The 21,846-nt window shown below is 39.4% G+C and overlaps 1 protein-coding gene across 1 annotated transcript in view; it reads left to right on the top strand.

Moving 5' to 3' along the window:
• Window positions 1–21,846, top strand: part of VWA8 (von Willebrand factor A domain containing 8) — a 382,159-nt gene that overhangs the window by 122,731 nt on the left and 237,582 nt on the right. Inside the window, exons 17-20 of the mRNA XM_068984307.1 lie at window positions 260–375; window positions 3,158–3,264; window positions 7,341–7,447; window positions 12,837–12,908. Of these exons, the coding sequence (XP_068840408.1) occupies window positions 260–375; window positions 3,158–3,264; window positions 7,341–7,447; window positions 12,837–12,908 (402 nt within the window). The remainder of the gene's footprint in view (window positions 1–259; window positions 376–3,157; window positions 3,265–7,340; window positions 7,448–12,836; window positions 12,909–21,846) is intronic.

Raw genomic sequence — 21,846 nt, 5'->3', positions numbered from 1 at the left:
AAAACAAAAAACACATGTATACACAGCACTTTAATTAAATTTAATAAATACTTTTCATGGATTTTTTTTTAAAGCTGTCTTTAAGGATGTTTTAAGTGTAAATTGGTTTTTGTTTATTTGTAATTCATTAACAGTAAGTACATAGTTAAGTTTGCCCTTGTCATTCAGGAATAATGAATTCTGCTATGATACCCATCCAAAGGCACTTTCAGCAAGTTGAAACGTAACTCCTCACCAGCCTGTCTTTGCCTTTTGGTAGGCGCAGTCACTGGCGGCATCCCTTTCTACCAGACAGCTGTTGAGGATTTCTCGTCGGCTGTCACAGTACCCTAACGAGAACCTTCACAATGCTGTCACCAAAGCCTGTCTTTCCAGGTAACCGTATTCTCCTTTCTCACTGAATCCAACTTTCTGGGTCTTTGCTAAAGTAATACACAGAAGTTTGATAGTCTGTGCTCACAGGTCTGGAAAAATTATCAGTCTGAACATGTAGCTTTTTCAGCCTTGTATGCAGTGTTTCCCTTCATTGTCTTTAGTTCAGCTCAGTCGCTCAGCCATGTCTGACTCTTTGCAACCCCATGAATCGCAGCATGCTAGGCCTCCCTGTCGATCACCAACTCCCGGAATTTACTCAAACTCATGTCCATCGAGTCGGTGATGCCATCCAGCCATCTCATCCTCTGTTGTCCCCTTCTCCTCCTGCCCCCAATCCCTCCCAGCATCAGGGTCTTTTCCAATGAGTCAACTCTTCGCATGAGGTGGCCAAAGTACTGGAGTTTCAGCTTCAGCATCATTCCTTCCAAAGAACACCCAAGGCCAATCTCCTTCAGAATGGACTGGTTGGATTTCCTTGCAGTCCAAGGGACTCTCAAGAGTCTTCTCCAACACCACAGTTCAAAAGCATCAATTCTTCAGCACTCAGCCTTCTTCACAGTCCAACTCTCACATCCATACATGACCACAGGAAAAACCATAGCCTTGACTAGATGGACCTTTACTTAGGCATAATAAGAAAGAGATTTTTATATGTGATAAAGCTAAGTTACTTACTCAAATCAGACAGAAATGAATAAGGATAAGTAGGTTTGGCATTTGAATACTGGTTCATTGTCTTCTGAGAGAGAGGTCTCAAGCATTACACATGACGCTTCCTAAATTTGCACTGGAGCTTTCCATGCAGGGTAGTATGACATGTTCTGTTGCCCAAGTATGGAAAAACTAGCATCTTTTCAGTCTACAGTACTATTTTTCATACTTGTTTGGAAATTATTTTAAACACTGACATAGAATTTCCTTACAGAATCATGCTTACATGAAACTATTTTAAAAGAGTAGTTAGAAAAGATTAATAACACCATCCAATTGACCTGAAGATTTCTTTTAGACTCATTTCACATGATCTTTTAATTATTTTTCTGGTGGTTATAACTGTTGTCCATTCATTCCTTGATACATTAGAGGAATTAAAAGGGAAACTGTATTCAGCTTAGGAAAATCTCTTAACTGCCCTCTATACATTTTCAGCTTAGTGGACAGTTTTCTTGTAGTCAAAGTAAGTTCCTTGTGTTGCAACTTCAGTTTGTTCTGTGGTGAAATGAGGCTAACGTGAGGCTTGTTTTCAGTGCTTTGGAGTAATTCTTTGAATAATAATCATGAGAAATAATAAAGTTGATTCTCTTAAGTAGATAATTCAACTTCTAAATGAAAATTAGAAAAAAATGCTTCAATTGCCTATTTTTTAGGGTTATGAGCTGAAGAAAATACATGCAGAAAGATAGATTTATTATCTAGACAGTGTTTTCTTAGTCAGAACTAAGTTATAGTTAATAGAAGTAAATAGTCAATGCTAAGTAATACAAAGAGTTTCAAAGCCTAAGGGAAAGTAATACTTTGGAATGAATGAAATAATCATACACAAAGCATTTTAGAGGCCATTCTAGTGAGTAGACAGTGAAAACATAGCAATTTACTTTGAGTCTAGTATAATCTTGATACCTAAACCAGACAAGAGTAATATATGAAAGGAAAATTATAAATCTCATTCATGGAATGTGTACAGAAATCCTAAATGAAATACTAACAAACCAAATGTAGATATATATTATATATAATTTATCCATATAGATAAAGTATGAGCAACCTGGAGTTACCTCAAGAATGTGAAGAAATTTCAATATTCTTTCTTTAAACTTACCATATTAGCATGAGTGAGTGAGAGTGAAGTCACGCAGTTGAGTCTGACTCTTTGCAACCCCATGGACTGTAGCCTGCCAGCCTCTCTGTCCATGGGATTTTCCAGGCAAGAATACTGGAGTCAGTTGTCATTTCCTTCTCCAGGAGATATTCCCAACTCAGAGATCAAACCTGGGTCTCCTGCACTGCAGGCAGACTCTTTACTGCCTGAGCCACAAGGGAAAGCCTATTAGCACATTACATATTAACATATTACTGAGAAAAATTTTCATTTTAATAAGTCATTAGAAAGGGTTTGATAGAACTCAGCAGTCAAACTTGAAAACAAACCAAAGCAAAAGTAAACAAACAATATGCTTAGCTAACCATGAATCAAAGAGAAGTTTTTAATCTGATAAAGGGTAGGTACTAAAATTTTATAGCAAACATTCTTAGGATATATTGCTTTATAGAGTTAGGAACTAAACAAGAATGTTGCCTCTTGTACTTTTAGACTGGCTAAAAGTTATATGATTAGCTACATAAAAACAGTCCAGAGAAGCTTCATGTAAACTACATTTTAGAACAGATAGAATATAATGATATTACTTATACACCCAAGTCAGTGATACTCCTATCCATATATTCCAGTAAAAATCAATAAAGAAGTCGAATTTTTTAAAAAATAATACCATTCAAGATAATAATAGAAAGCTTTGCAAACCCAAGAATAAATTTAATGAGTGGCAAATAATGCTTTTATGGAAAAAAGCATGAATCCCTATTAAAAGTTGTAAAAGATTGCTGTGGGAAATGGGATACTATACTATGTTCAGAAAACAGAAGATTAAGTATTATCAAGCTGCTTTTTCGCAGATCAAGAGGGATCATCCTTAACTGGTCATGTGTCTGTCTAAGTGTCAGAAGATATTTTGGAATCACAGAAAGCTTTGACTTTATCAATCCATCTTTCCCACCCCACCAGGTTTTTACCAAGCCTTGCAAGGTCAGCATTAGAAAAAAATCTGGCAGATGCTGCAATAGAAATAAGTACTGCTAATAGTCCAGAGTCTGATTTGGAGGATTACAAATGTAAGTATTTGAATTGTTTCTCTTTTAAGTGAATTATTAAACATTTGTATTATTTATTACATGTGTGTGTGTATGAAAATTACTCAGTTGTGTCCAACTCTTTACATCCCCATGGACTGTAGCCTACCAGGCTCCTCTGTCCATGGAATTCTCCGGGCAGGAATACTGGAGAACGTTTCTGTTGCCTTCTCCAGGGTATCTTCCCAACCCAGGAATCGAACCCAGGTATCCTGCATTGCAGGCGGATTCTTTACCATCTGAGCTACATATTATTATATTAATAATAATGTAATAATTTATTATTATTATTTCAGTTAAAAATGTTTTCAATCCCCACTCATTTTGTTTCATGTATTGTGTTGAAGAATCTTTTATTTTAAAAAATGTTTCCTTTATTTCAGTGCATACCAGATGTAGGTCCTCTCCCAAGAGGTCACAATTGACATGAATTTTAAAAGCTCAGAGAATTCCTACTGTAAATAAAATGTAACTTTGTTTTACCTTTTATTTCAAGGGTGTTTCACCATAGGACCTAGGATTCTGTTCTCTTTGCACAACATTTCCATTTTGGGGACCACCAGTGTTCTTGCCTGGAGAATCCCAGGGACATGGGAGCCTGGTGGGCTGCCATCTATGGGCTCACACGGAGTTGGACACGACTGAAGTGACACAGCAGCTGCAGTGTCCTACAGGACATGTTTGGGAAGCTGTCTAGGTTGATGTAGACTAAACTAATATTCTGAGGATCACTTCATGCCTTCTTACTCCTTTCATTTCTACCTGATGGTCTTTTGTGCTACTTTTCTTCTGGATAACCATAAGTATAATTTGAGTTTGGGGGAGGTCTAGATCTTTCTGTAAAAGTACCCTGTTCTTCATTTAGAGCACAATGACAGGTTCTCTGTTTTTTGAGGGTCATTAACTGTCTTATAAAAATATCCAATGTGTGATCACTCTCTTAAAGGGACTTATTGTGACTTTCTTTGCAGTAGATGTTTTTAATAGTTGAGGATACACTGAAACAAGAACTTTATATTAAGGAGATAAGGTGATTTTTTTATAGTAAAACTATAAACTCAACATACTGATGGATCTGGCTACAGAAACGCAGAGCCAACTCAGAGACAGAATAACTCTGGGACTTGGAGATTCATAACAGCACTTGATTGAATCCTTCAACATATCCCCCCCCCCCCCAAAAAAAGGAAAGATTGCATCATTCAAGTGATAGATTTTTTAGTCTCGGTAATAAGCCAGTACCGGCAGTTCCCATTGAAGCCTTGTGTAGGAAGGCGATAAGGAAACTAAGAGACTTTTGACTTATCTGGTCCCATTCATCTTTAATATCTTCTTTCTTGTAGAGAATTCCTGAAATTTATCCTCCTGTTCAGAGGATGAGGTTCACCAAACAGCCTTCTGATAAGGATTTGGCTTTCCATGCAAGTCTCCTTCTGAATAAAATGCTGATATAGAAACAATATATCATGTAGTCTATATGAAATTTTCAGTTTTCATTGCAATGTAATATGTTGCAGTTCTGGTTTTATATATCAATTTATGTATAGATAAAAATATATGTCTTTAACATTCTCCTGGGAGTTCGGTATGCCCTCTGTTGTAAGGATAAAATCAGATTTTGAGCTTACCGGACTGAGGACCTTGACAAATTTACCAAATTAATGCCATCCCATGAGATTTCTTAGAAGACTGATAGCCACCTTTCCACCAGGGAAGTACTATCATCACCATTCTCTGAGAGCCTTTCCCTTTTCTAGCTTGAAATTTTAGCAGTAAACATTAGCTGAGTTATTTAAATTTGCTTAAAGTCCTAAATCTACCAAATAGGTATCTTTCATAAACTAAGCCATGCTACAGCTACTGCTAAGTCACTTCAGTTGTGTCCGACTCTGTGTGGCCCCATAGATGGTAGCCCACCAGGCTCCCCCGTCCCTGGGATTCTCCAGGCAAGAACACTGGAGTGGGTTGCCATTTCCTTCTCCAGGGTACGAAAGTGAAAAGTGAAAGTGACGTCGCTCAGTTGTATCCGACTCTTAGCGACCCCATGGACTGCAGCCCACCAGGCTTCTCTGCCCATGGGATTTTCCAGGCAGGAGGACTGGAGTGGGGTGCCATTGCAAACTAAGTCATAGGTGGTATCAAATGCTGTTTGAACCTGAAGTCACGTGTCATCGCAGCATACGAGTATGTAGTAAATTCCCTCCCACAGTCCTGGGCTTTCCCTTTACAGTTTTATGTGGGGTCTGTTTCAGAGACCTGATGGACTTCCTGGTGGCTCAGACAGTGAAGCATCTGCCTGCAGTGCGGGAGACCCGGGTTCAGTCCCTGGGTCAGGAAGATCTCCTGGAGAAGGAAATGGCAACCCACTCCAGTACTCTTGCCAGGAAAATCCCATGGACGGAGGAGCCTGGTAGGCTACTGTCCATGGGGTCACAAAGGGTTGGACATGACTGAGCAACTTCACTTTCTTTCTTTCAGAGACCTGAAAGTAGTAAGTAAATAGTAAATTCTTAGCATGGCAGCTCATGGTTTTCTCCGCTAATAGAACTTGTGAATGAAAGGAAATGGCAAGGAGCTATTGGAGGGAGAGGTCTACTGTGTTTTGGCAAATGTGTAGCACTCAGTGGTGATTCAGCAGGCTGGGAGTGTAATTATTTTAACCTCAAAATTGTTCATGGTACTCCATAGGGGCAAATATTGGTTTCTCTCCTTGATTTTCAAAATACTCTAGCACAAAAATAGCCAATTTTTAATTTTAAAGAGAAGGGAGGAAAGATGGGACAGTTGCCTAAGACATTGTAATTGTCTACCTGCTTGCTCAGGTATATCCACAGGATGAAATTTATTTGGAGATCACACTGCAGAAAGAACATCCTTGTTGTTGTCATTTAGTTGCTAAGTCATGTCTGACTCTTCGCCACCCCACGGACTGTAGCCCACCAGGCTTCTCTGTCCATGGGATCTCCCTGGCAAGAGCACTGGAGTGGGTTGCCATTTCCTTCTCCAGGAGATGTTCCTGACCCAGGATTCCCATGACTCCCTGCTTTGCAGATGGATTCTTTACCACTAAGCCACCTGGGAAGCCCAGAAAGAGCAGCATCCTATACTAAATTCTGTTTTTAGCTCTACCCATACTAGCTGGGTGATTTTAAGCAAATTATTTAATTCATGTACTTCTTCGCTTCCTCTTAATCCTTGTCTCCTTGTTAAGAGATTTACATGAAATCATGTGAGAAAACAATGAGCCGAAGCTGAGGTCTGGCACATGGAAGGTCCTCAGTAAATAATAGCTTCTACTGTGGTCAATATGACCACAACAACTAAAACTATTATGTTATTATCATAGACCTTCAAATGTGACATGTAGTGAGTATGTGTATCTCCTTACTGTAGAGAGTACATGTGAGATATGTCCCCTGACATGAAGAAATTTATAACTTAGTTTCATGGCTTTTAAGGAGCTCATTTTCTATTCTAGACCAACTATTTAAAGCAAATAGGGGATAATACAATATAATCATCACAGAACAACTGTAGCACCTGTGGTACTTATTTGGAAGTACAGATCTGGACCTTTCCTGAAACTAGTGGTTTGAAAGGTCTGGGGTCAGTTCATCTGTATTTTTGACTAGAGCTCTAGGGGATTCTTCTATGGGTTCTAAAAAGAAAAAAAAAGATTATATTCATGGTACTTCGGAATTTTCAGTTATATGTATTTTAGAGTCTCTGACTAAACAGCTCATAAAGGTGCCTTGACTGAGTTCTGGGTTTTTCCATTCTCAATCTTACCTATATGTTGCTTGCTCCATATGTTGTTTTAAATAAAATTTTTGATATTTTGAAACATCTTCAGCCTTTTTGTAGAGCTTTTAAGAGTTTTTGCAAAGCTATGATGTTTTATTACTACCTTCAAGCTTATTTCTTTTAGATGTTAGATTAAAATTCCTTGATGAGCCTACACAATGTTAAAGATGCTATATTATATCCTGTTCAGGCTGGACTTGGCTTCTCTGAGGACAAGGCTATAAGTAATTCTCGGTCCTATGTGAAATGTTTAGGTGAAATCTCTTCTGGATCTCTGCGGATTGGCGCGGTTAGTGCACCAATCTATAATGCCCACGAGAAAATGAAAGTGCCTGATGTTTTGTTCTACGACAACATCCAGGTAAGATCTAAATTTTGCATTCCTGGGTGATTAAATCACCTCTTACACTGTGGTAATTAATGCCAGTTCAAGTATAACTGATGTTTATGTTTGTAATTTGCTAAGTCGCAAAGAGTCGGATACAACTGAGCGACTGTACTGAACTGAACTAAACTGAAGTTTCATTCAGATGTTGCGGAATGAGGTGTTGAAACATCTTTTATTAGTGCATTGTAAAGTTATAAATTCTTTCCAAAGTTGCTTGAGAATGGAAAGAGTTGCTGCAATGATTAAAGTAATAAATTTTATATGCACACATAACTATACTTCAAGTAAAATGAATATATTATTAAATTAAAAACAGAAAGCACTCTTATTCATTCTCCTGCATTTTTGTTAGTTAAATCATTTCAAGTAATTCAAAGGATGTGTCCTATGTATTCTTTTGCTCACGTTTCTTTCCTTTTCCTGAAAATGCCTAGTATTTTTCTATTCTTTACTTTTTAAAATCTTTTTTCAGTGGACCAGAGTAGACAAATTTCTACTTGTATATGGTGCTTCCACTAAGACACAGAAATAAATGTGTGTCCAGAAAGTTGTATTGTAGATGTTCACTTTAATAAGAAATTTTTCCAGAGAAAATTATTCATAATATAAAAGGATTTTTTCTTTTCCAGATTTTCTGTCATATGGTCATGTATTTATTTTATAATATAAAACATACTTACATATTTCTCTAATATTTGGCCACCAATTTGCACGTATATTATAATCCCACATTTATAAATTGTTTGAAGTACTTCTTGCCATTTTCCCTATATTAAATAATTAGAGAATTAAAGTAAATTATTTTTATCTGCCATTCCCTAAGGAAAAAGATTTTGAATGTTCTTAATTAGGAGTATATTTTTTTGTCCTATGAGTACCATAATTTATATCCCTACATTATATTAACAATAAAAGGTATCTACACAAATTCTTCTTTCTCCATAAAAGTCTTGATTAAATATTTTTGAAGTCTGTTCAAATTATAATTACCCATGACATAGCGAAAGGCATAGCCTGGATTTGCTTTCTCTTTTTTTTTCATTCTATGGGCCATTAACTAACGTCAGTTTGATTTTTCTTCCAGAGCATTAATGCTCTTACACAAGCAGGGAACAAAAGAACAGAAAATAAGGTTACTTATAAGGCACAAAGGAATAAAGAATCTTGTCTGTCAAAGACCAAAACATGCTTGTAAGGAAAATATTTTCAAGCATTTGTGCTACCACACTCTGTTCATGTAGCAGAAAGGAATGAATTAAAAAGAATGAGGAAACTTTGTCATAAGTGACAATTTGAAAAACTCCATGGCAGCAAAGATTGAAAAGACTTCCCAGCGTGTAAGAATGGAGGAAATTCGGTAGCAGGGAGGGCCATTGTGCCCTTGAACACAGTGTCTGTTGCCATGGTGTTTGTGACCCAGACGTGGAGGACTGTGCTGTGAACTTTGCGCAGTGGCCCTGAGGGATTTCTGTAGCCTGTCTCCAAACGTACCCACTCTTCACAAAGCATTATGAATTAACCATTAAGGAAAAATTCCAGCTGTGCCAGTTCCTGGAGCGATGACTTGATTAAATTCGGTTTTGTTGTGTGTGTTACTGTCGTCTTTTCTGCTGCACTTCACCTATGAAGCAGTGTCTTCCTTGCCTCTTGAATATTTAGGTGCTTCTATACCATCTTGTTCTGTGCCTGTGGTCTTCTTGCCACTCCGTGTTGTAGCTGATTTTTAAAACACGTTTCCCACACTACTAAGATAAAACCTTGTGTTGTTGTTTTAATTTTGTATCTCTAGCAGATAGCATAGTGCCTGGCACATAGTGACTATTGAGTGAATATGTGTTGAGTGAATTAATGAAAGAAGGAAAAAGATTTTGAATGTTCTTAATTAGGAGTATATTTTTATTATATCTCTCTTTAAGGAATATTTTACTTGTAGTAGTAAAGAGGAGAAATTGGAGGATCAATTAGTAGCCTCTTAAACCTAATGAGCTTCAGAGCTGAAAAAAAATTTTTTTTAATGTCTGCCTTGTGTCTGTCCTTGTTCTCGGATATTATTGGATTGGCCAAAAAGTTGGTTTAGGTTTTAAACCCAAACTTCAATCCGGTATCAGAACACAGAGATTAAAGTACATACACACACGGTTCCAGGGCTCAAGTTGCCTGAATCTCTCAAGGGGGAAGGCAAGCAAGTACACATCGTTACGATGTAATTGAAGTACACATAGGTTACTATGGTAGCATTGATGAGGTGATGGTCCCGGATTGGAATGATCCTAGAAAGTGAGTTCACTAGGTGAAGTTGAAAGACTCAGGCAAAGACACTAGCATCTGCAGAGATGTGGCTACATAAGAGTGGAGCTCATTTAGGAAGCTACATCTAATTAATTGTCGTGGCCAGAGGTGAGGTTTAAAATGGAAGAATGACAAGAAATGAGGCTGATGAGTTAAAAGGTCATATTATATGGGCCTTGCTAATGAAGGAACTGGGAAGCTATTCAGAAGAAGTGAGAAAGCTGTTGAAAGCTTCGAGGAGCATTTCTGCTTTTGCTCACTTTGCATTCACCCTGTATTGTTACCTGTGAGTTGGAACAGAGACACAGAGGGGCTAGTGAGGAGGCTGTGGCAGTAGTCCAGGTGAGCTTAGGGAGGGTGTGAACGAGGACAGACAGCGGGGACAGAGTGGAGAGGACACACGGGGGAGCCACACGGGAGGCAGGGAGAGCCGACGGGGCTTTCTGTCGGATGAAAGCCAGAGAGCCTCCCTCACGGAGCACGTGGTCTGCTGGGAAAGTCAACAGAAGAGTGAAGAGGAAATGACTCTCCACTGTGCCCGTGGCTGGAACACACAGTAGGAGAGTGATGGGGGATGCGCTTGAGACTAAATCAAAAAGATAAGGGGTGATCCTTGTCCCGAAGGTATTAGTCATTTAAAGAGTTTTGGGGAAGAGAAAAACTGACATGATTGTGAACCGAAAAATGACTGTCAGTACCGTGGAGCACATATTAACTCAAGGAGACACTGAAGTTTGAGATGCCACATTGGTGGGTAAAAATCTAGGCCAGAGATGAGAAAGAAAAAAAAAAAAAAGAAACTTGGATGAAAGCTATGGGAATAGGGGGAAAAAAAGAATGGATACAGTAAATTTGATAGCTTAGATATCAAATGGCTGGATAGCTTAGATTTAGCTTTTGCTAAGGGCCAACTGAGTTGGGCAGGAAGATGGTGATGATTGGGTCAGGTTGTAGAAAATGATGCTGTTAATTGGGATTAGAAATACAGGCTAAAGCCTGAAGCTGTGGAGAAAGGAATGAGCCACATTTGGGGTGTATTAAGTTCTAGTAGACTGGGAAACAGCCAAGTATAATTCAACATTTTCTCAGAAATGTGGGGCTGGAGTCAAGAAGAATGGTCTTGCTGTTGGAGATCAGTGTAAAGTTAGTGGTTGAAGCCATGGAATGGATGAGTGGATTCAGGAAGAGTAGGGTCAGCAGTAACTCTTCCAGCACTGAGGTGCACGTTGCCCTCCTTCCCCCTTCAGATGGGTGCCCGCTTACAAGAAGGCTTAACCTGGTCTGCCCTATCCCATGGTTCCCAGGAAAGCAGGTAACAAGGGAGTGAAAGAGAACCGAAAAAGGAAGAAAATCAGTATTTAAGGAATTGCTGCAAAAAGAAGTTACAACCCAAAACACGAAGGAGAGAAACCGTTAGAGAGATAGGAGGGAATCAGGAGAGGAGACTTTGAAGAAATTGTCTGTGGTACCAAGGGGGCTGAGAGGTTAAGAAAAGAACTCTGTAGGCATGACCTTAGCCTTAGCTAACGTTTGTTGACTTGAATAATCTAGTTAGGTGTAATCAGAGCAAAAAGTAGGAAGACATGAGAAAAAGTAAAGATGACAACTATAGTTTGGATTATTATTCAGTATTCACATTGCTTTTTTACCTGATATCTAGGTGTTTGTTCCAACTTTTCTATCTATTTTCGTGGAGATTAGCCCAGGTATTTCTGGAAGAACTTAATGTTTTCTGGAAATCAGCACTGTGTTCATCTTAGTTAGACAGAAGAGTTCTGCAGACCAAATTATCACTAGAACCCAAACTAGAAGCCAGATGTTATAGGTCTCCCTTTTAACTTGGGTAACTGTGTACCCTCGTTCACTCAAAATAGTCCCTGTTTATACTTGTTGTCTCAGCATAATTATTAATAACATCTCATTTTATTCTAAAAAGTACTCCAGAATGAACAAAATAGCTGACCCTACTTCAAGCCTCATTAAAACTCCAGTTCCATGGTTTATCTGAAAGCATTTTTAACATTGTAAATCAACCATACTACAATAAAAAGAAAAAAACTTACAGAGTAAAAAAAAAAAAAAAAATTACCCAAGATAAACATTAAGGAAAACTCATCTGTTCTTGAAGGAGGGAGAAAACTTTTTTAGTTTTTCTAGAAACTCTGAAGAAAATATTGTTATTGCTTAACATGAGAAGTAAAAGGAAAATATTTTAGATGTAGAAAAAAAAATCACAAACCAAGTTTAAAAAAAATACTGGCAAACGAGAACAATATCTACAGCATGTATAAGATGTAAAAGGTTAAGTTGCCTTTTTCACAAATAGAGAACTTCAATAACTTTAGTACTTTGAGGCCTTTATTTTTTCAATACAGAAAACCAAGAGGAAATAGGGATATGAATCGTTCCAGGCTGTAGTTCTCCCTTTAATCCTGGCTGAGCCTTTTTGACCTACTTATGATTGTCCTGTTTTTCAAGATCCAAAAGAGCAATGTAATTTCCTCTGTGACTACTGTGAACAACTTTAATCTTATTATATTGTGTCATGTTTTGAACTTAAAAATATGAAAAAATTTTTAAAATATATAATTTTTTGGAGTATAGTTGCTGACATTTTAAATTCTAAACCTACACATATGCATTGAAAGTCATAGTTAAGAAGTCCATGTAAGATTTTCCATGAAATCTCCAGTTGTTTTAGAAAACCTTTGTATATTTACATTAATAAGTATTAATTTAAATATCACATTATAAGCCAACTCTCCATAGTACGATAACTGAAAAAAGATTTGAGTCACATTATAAAAACTCTTTGAAATATGTATCAGTCAGTGGTTGAGTCTTGCTAAGGCAGACCATTTCAGGTCTTGAATATGAGTGACCCAATTGGTTATATGACTTATTTTTGATCACAGCAGGCATTTTAATTTTTTAGCATAATCAAATTGAGTATTCTCTATTATAATACATGTCTTTCTTTCCATGAAGATATCTTTATAGCTAATAAGTTAACTTTCTTATTTCACCTTGATTATGCAAAACACAATTAACCTCTAGTCGTTTTTTCCTCTAGCATATGATAGTGATGGAAGATATGCTCAAAGACTTTCTTCTTGGAGAACACCTATTATTGGTTGGAAACCAGGTGAGTTATGGCTGAAACCAGGTACTAATGAATACTAATGAAACCAGGTACTAATAATAATACGATTTAAAAGCCGTATGTTTCTTCTGCTTGATGGAGTAAGTTTTCAAAAATGATTTTTTTTCCTCTAGCTAGATGACTAGTTGAAATTAAACAATAGGATCTTCTACCTTCTAAACTTTAGAATTACCTCAGGGCTTAAATCACTACCTTGCACCCGCCCCATTCAATCTTCCATCAATTCCTATCCATTCTGCCTTATAAATATCTATGTTTCTGACACCTGTCACCCAGCCCAGCTCACTGTCACCTATCACTTGGATTACAGAAGTGGTTTCCTAATACAAAGTTCTTAGACCCAAGCTTACACCCATTGTGATCTACTTTCCACTCTGAGCCAGATGGATACTTGCGAAACTAAAGTCTGAGCCTTTTTTCGCTCAAGTTGGTTCCCCGTTGCCCTTAGGTGTAGTCTTTAGTGTGGCTTCGAGTGTCCTGCAGGAACAGCCCCTGCCCACCTCCCCAGTCCTAAGGTTTGGCTCCCTCCTTTCTTGCATTTGGTGGTAGCTTGAGCCACACTGAGGGCTTCCCAGGTGGCTCAGGGCCAAAGAATCCGCCTGCCAATGCAGGAGACCCGGGTTCGATCTCAGGGTCAGGAAGATCCCCTGGAGGAGGAAATGGTAACCCCCTCCAGTATTCTTGCCTGAGAAATCCCATGGACAGAGGAGCCTGGCTGGCCACAGTCCATGGGGTCAGAAAGAGTCGGACACGACTGAACCACTGACCTCGATAAGCCGCTCTGAACTTCCTTCAGTCCTCAGCTCCACTCTGGTCCTTGAAGCACGCTCTTCTCTCTGCCAGGAGCACTCGCCATCCCCTTCCCACACCCCTCTTCTCTAACGCCAGGAGGTGTTCTCTTGTCCCCGCTGAGTTAGGCTTCCCCTGCTTCTGCACAGCTTCCTTCCATCTCCCTATCATTGCACTCGTCACGTGCCACTGTGTCCACATGTAGCATGTCTGCATGCTCCTCAAGGGCAGGGACCGTGCTTCTCGCTCATCTGTGTCCTTTGTTCCTGGTCTAGTGCTTGCTGCCAAGTAGTAGATACTGAATACGTGTCTGTGGAGGGATGGATGGCATTTTATTCTAATATCTAGAGGTTTCTGATAATCTTCAATGGAATTACCAGACTCAGAGTGAACAGCACCTTTGGTTTTTTAAATTAATTTAAAATTAAGGATAACAAGCTTTCAAAAGAAGTTTGGTCTTTCTTTCTGTCTTTTAACTTATAAAAACAATACATATTCTTTATTTAGTGCCTCAAACTTGATTTTTTTAAAAATAAAAACGGGCCAATTGAGCGTTTTTGTTTTTTTAATAAAAATTGGCCAGTTGAGTTCACAGACTTGGCAGTTAGCTGGCTAGAGGTCCAGTCGCAACTCTTTTACAGATGGCTGTGACTTTGGGCACATTGCTAATCTCGCTCAGGCTCAGTTTCCTGATATCTAACCTAGGAATACAAATCATATGCCCTCTGTTGGGCTAACGTAAGGATCACATGAGATAATGCATGGAAAGCACTTCTCACTATGCCTGGCTCGTGGTAGATGCTCAGTTACAATGAAGTCTGTGGGTCACTGTGTTTTTAAAAAGGACTTTAATACTCCATTTCTTTTTTTTTTCCTAAGCAAGAATTAAACAGTGAGCAATAAAATATTCATAGTCTTTTCGTTCACTATTTATAAAGTCCTACCAACTTTTATTTAGTGAAAAATAATTTTTTCCTGATGAGTCTATGTACCAGCATGGGAGGATGAGGATCAGTTAATAGTCCGACATTCAGTACTTGATACTGAGGCCCAGGAGGTCAAGTTCTCATTCGGCTCTGAACAATCATGACTCTCCTCTCACTTTGCAAAATGATGACATGACAGCCCAGTGTACCTCCCAAAAGTTGGTAAACTCTGGTATACTCAGTGCACTCTTTTCTGATCTTCTGTGGTTATCTGAATTGCCTTAGACACACAACCTGCTGGCTTCTCAACAGCTGCAGACCAAGAATACACAGAGCTGGTGGTTGAGGAATGATTTTTTTTTCACTATAGGAGCAGGCTGTCAAAAGGAACGTCCCTAGAGATCAAGCTGTGATGTTCAAGCAGCTTTGATGTATCCCAGCTGATACTGATGTCCTGGGGTTTAGTGGGTAGAATACAGTAAGAGTTTCCTGGTAAAGGCAGGGTTTATAATTAAGTTGGATAATAGAGATAGGATTTCACAAGAGTTGTCTAAGTTAAAAGGTTGCAGTTAGAGCTAACCAGTAACCAGAGAGACAGAGAGAGCATTCTACTCTCTGGGGGACTGAGGAGAGCTATAGGGGGCTTCCCTGGTGGCTCAGATGGTAAAGAACCCACCTGAAATATGGGAGACCTAGGTTCAATCCCTGGGTTGGGCAGATCCCCTGGAGGAGGGCCTGGCAACCCACTCCAGTATTCTTGCCTGGAGAATCCCATGGACAGAGGAGCCTGGCAGGCTAAGGCCATGGGGTCGCAAAGAGTCGGACACGACTGAGTGACTAAGCACAACACAGCACATATAGGGTGAAGGCAGCGTTGGAGCCAAGGACTGCTGCTTGTTTATAAGCGAAACAGAGACTATGAAAGTACTTTGAAATCACTCTAGAGTGCTATGCGAATGTTGGTGTGAGATCCTGTATGCCGCCTCTAGTCTGTTTCCATGTGTGTGTGAATGTATGCAGTCGTGTCTGACTATTTGTGACCCCATTGACTGTAGCCTGGCAGGCTCCTCTGCCCATGGAATTTTCCAGGCCAGAATACTGGAGTGGGTTGCCATTTCCTACTCCAGGGGATCTTCGCAACCCAGGATCAAACTCACATCTCTTGGATCTCCTGAATTGACAGGCAGATTCTTTACCACTGTGCCACCTATTTCTAGTCCCAAGGAAAAGAATAAGGTGCAAAGGGCTCGGCGTTGGGTGGAGGGAAGAGCAGCTGTCTCTCTACATGTGCATGGGTGAACCTGGATCCAGTGAGGATGGAGATCCTACTGAGTTTCAGGCTTGCCGCGAGTTGGCAAAGGAACCTCTGGGAAGACCCTGCTGAAAGCCTCTGGAGATGCCAAGCAGGAGGCGGGGTATCACAGCAACCTCTCTCAATCAGTGCTGTCATCAGCAGCTCACAGTGTCTCCCCTTCTTCTACTGGTTGGGTGTCAACCTCCAGTTTGGAGAAAGAGAAATATTGAAAAACAGAGATTGCATTCATTAGAAATTTGCTACACTTAACTGTCCTTTCTCATGTCAGAAGGGTTCTTTATCCTCTCATAAACCTCTAAGGTGATCAGTGTCATAATGACACCAATGTTGCAGGAACTTTGAGTTGGATTTACAAGTAACTTCTGCTACCTGTGTCCATGAAACCATCTAGTGAAAAACTAAGCCTCTCAGGCTATCGTTTGATGTCTTCCATTGTCTAATCTCACTCCACTTGACGTCTTGTCTCATTTCTCCCCTGAAAATCACGTCCTCAGATCTTAACACACTGTTTTCCAAACACCTTCTTGTTAGTTGCTCAGTCATGTCTGACTCTTTGAGACCCCGTGGACTGTAGCCTGTTAGGCTCCTCTGTTCTTGGGATTTTCCAAGCTAGAATACTGAAGTGTTTTGCCATTTCCTACTCCAGGAGATCCCGACCCAGGGATTGAACCCGTGTCTCTTAATCTCCTGCATTGGCAGATGGATTCTTTACCACTGAGCCACCTGGGAAGCCCAAACACCTTCTTATCAGTGTTATATCTTAGTGTTTGATCTTCACCAGCCTGCTCTCTTCTTTCCCCCATCTTTGCCTGCCCACATCCTCCCGGTCTCAGAGGGCAGTGTGGGATCATGGAAAAGCAGGAAGCTGGGGATCCAGAGGTCTACCTCCCTGTGCAGACTGTCTCTGTATGTACTATTGGGTTCATTGCTCTCTCTCCTTAAAGGGCTTTGTCTTTCTTCGTTTCTTTTTCTTATCTGTAAAATGATAGGACTGGAACGGGTGTTTTCTAAGGTCCCTCTGGCAGTAATATTCTGTAATATACTACTTTAATAAAGTCTTCCTGAACACTTCAGGCTGAAGGTTTGGGTCCATTCTCTGAATTGTTACAGCAGGCCATTTAGATTTCTTCTGTTGGACTTATGTGTCTGCCTGTCATCTCTCTCCTGAAAAGCGAGAGCCCCTTGAGAAGAGTCTTAGTGTTTTGTGTGTCCTCCCTGATGTCTTTTGTATAATAGACATTTAACAAATATACTTTAGAGGACTGTGTAGAATACATTTCTGCTGAGTAGGCAAAATGATTTAGAAGTGATTTGAAGTTAAAATTTAGGCTTTCTTGGATTATTTTCAGGAGATTCTAAAACGAACTGACTAAACTTCTTATTTGGTAAACTTGCACCTGTTTGATGAAGGAAATGATGAATAAGACAGAATCTAGGGAGTGAGAGAAAGTACTTAGGAGAGAAAATGCTTTCATGGCCTGTACAGCTGGGTATGATTACACACTGATGGGGTCAGGTCAGAGCTTGGCAGCATTATCGCTAGGACAGAATAGTGAGGTGCTAATCATTTGATTTTTTCTAATAACGATTGAGCGCTACACAGCATTTACTGCTTAACTGAGGCGCAGCTCTGCACACGTGCACACTCACCAGGTCAGCAAGGGAAACTGGACTTTCCATGGCAGCTGGCTAAACCCTCAGTGGAACTTTCTGAATATTTTAGTCCACTTCAGTAACTTTCAAACTTGTTTTCAAAAAGTAGCATCTGTGTTAAGATATGGGGAAGATTCTGTGGTTAGACTTTTATCTTTTCCTTTATTGAAATATAACTGACAAAAAAATTATATTTAAAGTGTATAGCATGATTTGATATATTGGGTTTCATAAAAAGTTCGTTTGGGTTTTCCTGTAACATCTTTTTTTAAAATTGATTAATTTATTTTAATTGGAGGATAATTACAGTGTTGTGGTGGGTTTTGCCACACATACGTCGACATGAATCAGCCACAGGTGCACATGAGTCCCCCCACTCTGAACCCCCCTCCCACCTTCCTTCCCACCCCATCCCTCTGGGCTGTCCCAGAGCATGGGCTTTGAGAGCCCTGCTTTATGCATCGAACTTGCACTGGTCATCTGTTTTACATATGGTAATATACATGTTTCTTATAGAAACATTGTGAAAAAATTTCTCCTACTGAGTTATATACATTCATTACATCATGTATTTACCTTTTTATTTATATATTTATTTGGTGAGAACATTTAAATTTTACTGTCTTAATAAGTTTCAATTATACAGCACAGTGTTCCCAACTGTAGTTACCATGTTGCACCATTAGATCCTCAGAATTTATTCATCTTCTCTGTGAAGTCTGTACTCTTTTACCAACCTTTCCCTATTTCCTCCACTGCCCAGACCCTGGCAATCACTTTTCTACTCTATTTGAGTGCAACCTTTTGCACCTATGGCCACCTTATCTTTGACAAAGCAGGCAAAAATATACAATGGAGAAAAGACAATCTCTTTAACAAGTGGTTTTGGGAAAACTGGTCAATCACCTGTAAAAGAATGAAACTAGAACATTATCTAACACTGTACACAAAAATAAACTCAAAATGGATTAAAGATCTAAATATAAGACCAGAAAGTATAAAACTCTTAGAGGAAAACATAGAATACTCTCTGACATAAATCACAGCAAGATCCTCTATGATCCACCTCCCAGAGTAGGGGAAATAAAAACAAAAATAAACAAATGGGACTTAATTAAACTTAAAAGCTTTTGCACGACGAAGGAAACTATAAGCAAGGTGAAAAGGCAGCCTTCAGAATGGGAGAAAATAATAGCAAACGAAGCAACTGACAAAGAATTACTCTCAAAAATATACAAGCAGCTGATGCAGCTCAATTCCAGAAAAATAAATGACTCAGTCGAAAAATGGGGCAAAGAACCAAACAGACATTTCTCCAAAGAAGACATACAGATGGCTAACAAACTCATGAAAAGATCCTCAACATCTCTCACTACCAGAGAAAGGCAAATCAAAACCACAATGAGGTACCATCTCACTCCAGTCAGAATGGCTGCCATCAGAAAGTTTACAGACAATAAATGCTGGAGAGGGTGTGGAGAAAAGGGGACCCTCTTACACTGTTGCTGGGAATGCAAACTAGTACAGCCACTATGGAGAACAGTGTGGAGATTCCTTAAAAAACTGGAACTAGAATTGCCATACAACCCAGCAATCCCACTGTTGGGCATACACACTGAGGAAACCAGAATTGAAAGAGACACGTGTAAGTGTTCATTGTAGCACTGTTTATAATAGCCAGGACATGGAAGCAACCTAGATGTCCATCAGCAGACGAATGGATAAGAAAGTTGTGGTACATATACACAATGGAATATTAATTACTCAGCTGTAAAAAAGAACGCATTTGAGTCAGTTCTAATAAGTTATACAGAGTGAAGTAAGCCAGAAAGAGAAACACCAATACGGTATATTAACACATATATATGGAATTTAGAAAGATGGTAATGACCACTCTATATGCAAGACAGCAAAAACCGCACAGATGTAAAGAACAGACTTTTGGACTTTGTGGGAGAAGGTGAAGGTGGGATGATATGAGAGAATAGCATTGAAACATGTATCTTATCGTATGTAAGATAGATGACCAATGCAAATTTGATGCGTGAAGCAGGGCACCCAAAGCTGGTGCTCTGAGACAACCCAGAGGGGTAGGGTGGGGAGGGAGGTAGGAGAGGGGTTCAGGATGGTAGGACACATGTACACCCATGGCTGATTTGTGTCAATGTATGGCACAGACCACAATATTGTAAAGTAGTTAGCCTCCAATTAAAATAATTAATTAAAAAAAAAGGTCGCACATATAAATGATACCATGCAGTGTTTGTCTTTGTCTGTCTTATTTTGCTTAGCATAATGCCAACCAGGTTCATTACTATTAAGACTCTTAATTGCTTCCATTTGGTGTGTATGGGAGAGAAGAAAGCCACCCGTAGTATTTGTTGGCACATGTAGAGCAGGTACTCCACAGAGGTGCCCTTTTCTAAGAACCAGTGTGGAGTTCTGTCTTCTCTGTCCCTGTGCTTTCTTCAGAGTCCTGATCGTCTGGGAGGTTCTTTGTTCAGGAATGTGTACTTCTGCAGTCGTAGTAACTCAGGTGCTTCATCAGTACCTTTTCAAATGCCCTGCTTTATTTATTAGTGATACTTCTGTACCTTTCTTAATATCTTACGCACCTTCTCACTTGTATCCTTTACCGACCTTGTGAATCAAAACAATGAAAAAAGAAAAAGACAGGCAAGCAGAGATACAACTGGTAGGTTAAGGGTGGGATGATTTGGGAGAGTGGCATTGAAACATGTATACTATCATGTAAGAAACTAATTGCCAGTCCAGGTTCGATGCAGGATACAGGATGGGAGGGGGGTTCAGGGTGGGAACACATGTACACCCGTGGCAGATTCATGTTGATGTATGGCAAAACCAATACAATATTGTAAAGTTAAAAAAAAAAAGCTCTCATGGGATGGTGTCAGTGGTGTTTGCACTCAAATGCAAAGTGACAACCATCTGGGAAAATGCCTGTTTTAATCACATGATTTAGTTTGAAACTAAGTAAACCATTTTTAGTAGTTGATCAGGCTCCTTTTTTACTCTTTCTCTTTCTGAAACATTACATGCTGTGCTGTGTTTAGTCGCTCAGTCATGTTGGACTCTTTGTGACCCCATGGACTGTAGCCCACAAGGCTCCTCAGTCCATGGAGATTCTCTAAGCAAGAATACTAGAGTGGGTTGCCATGCCCTTCTCCAGAGGATCTTCCCAACCCAAGGATTGAACCCAGGTCTCCGGCATTACAGGCAGATTTCTTACTGTCTGAGCCACCAGGGAAGCCCAAGAATACTGGAGTGGGTAGCCTATCCCTTCTCCAGGAGATTTTCCCAACCCAGGAATCAAACTGGGGTGAAACATTACGTGATGACTACTCAAAAAGCAAAAAACGTTAATTAGAATAGAAGCTTTGGGCATTAAATATTGACAGAGAAGCCAGCAGTGGGTTGATATACAAATACAATAAAATGTAATGAATGCTATTAATACAAGCTGTCTAAACATAGATACAGTCTACCAAGCCTTCTGTTTTGCAAATTAGAAATTGGTTGAAGTTCATGAAAGAAACTTTTCAGTAGTTGAAGTAGTCAATTTAATGTTGCTTTGAAAGATCACTGTTACTCGTAGTAACTTTTATTGTGAGGAAATTAAAGGAAATAAATGTTGATTTTGAGGTATCTCAATGTTTATCATCTTCATTAAGCCAAATCCCATCTTTTCTTTCCATGTATTACTACCTTTTCTAAGAATCTATGACATTAGATGAGTTTTTTAACTGTTGGAAAGCTAAAACAAGTCTGTAAACCTCACTTATAGCAACGTAAAGTAGGCCCCATCTTCTTTTGGTGAGATAAAATTGAGTTCATCTTTTCATTTTTCTGTGTGGGTTTTTTTTGGAACAATCCATCAGCTTTCCAGTAAAAGAAGCAGCATTGCTGCCTGTTGGCCGAAAGGGATAGGATACGCTGAAATCAGGTGTCTCATGGCCCCTTAGCATACAGTGCTGCCTGTTGCAGACCTTTGTTAGCATGCACTGTGTGCATTATTTCCTACTTGCTGTAATTACAACGCTACACGTACCTTTCACGCAGTTAGTTTCATGCTGGCTTTTTGAAAAAATCGTAACATGACTTTCTATCTATTTCAGCTTTCCTGACAGTAAAAAAGAGAAATGTCCATTTACTTTCAAGCCAGTGATGCTTTTATCATCACAGCCCTCTTCAGGAATAAGCTTTCTATATAGAAAAT

The sequence above is a fragment of the Capricornis sumatraensis genome, chromosome 12 (genome assembly GCF_032405125.1).
Source record: "Capricornis sumatraensis isolate serow.1 chromosome 12, serow.2, whole genome shotgun sequence".
Lineage (NCBI taxonomy): Eukaryota > Metazoa > Chordata > Mammalia > Artiodactyla > Bovidae > Capricornis > Capricornis sumatraensis.
Note: the sequence above shows the minus strand (reverse complement) of the source record. Positions and strands in the feature narration are given on the sequence as shown.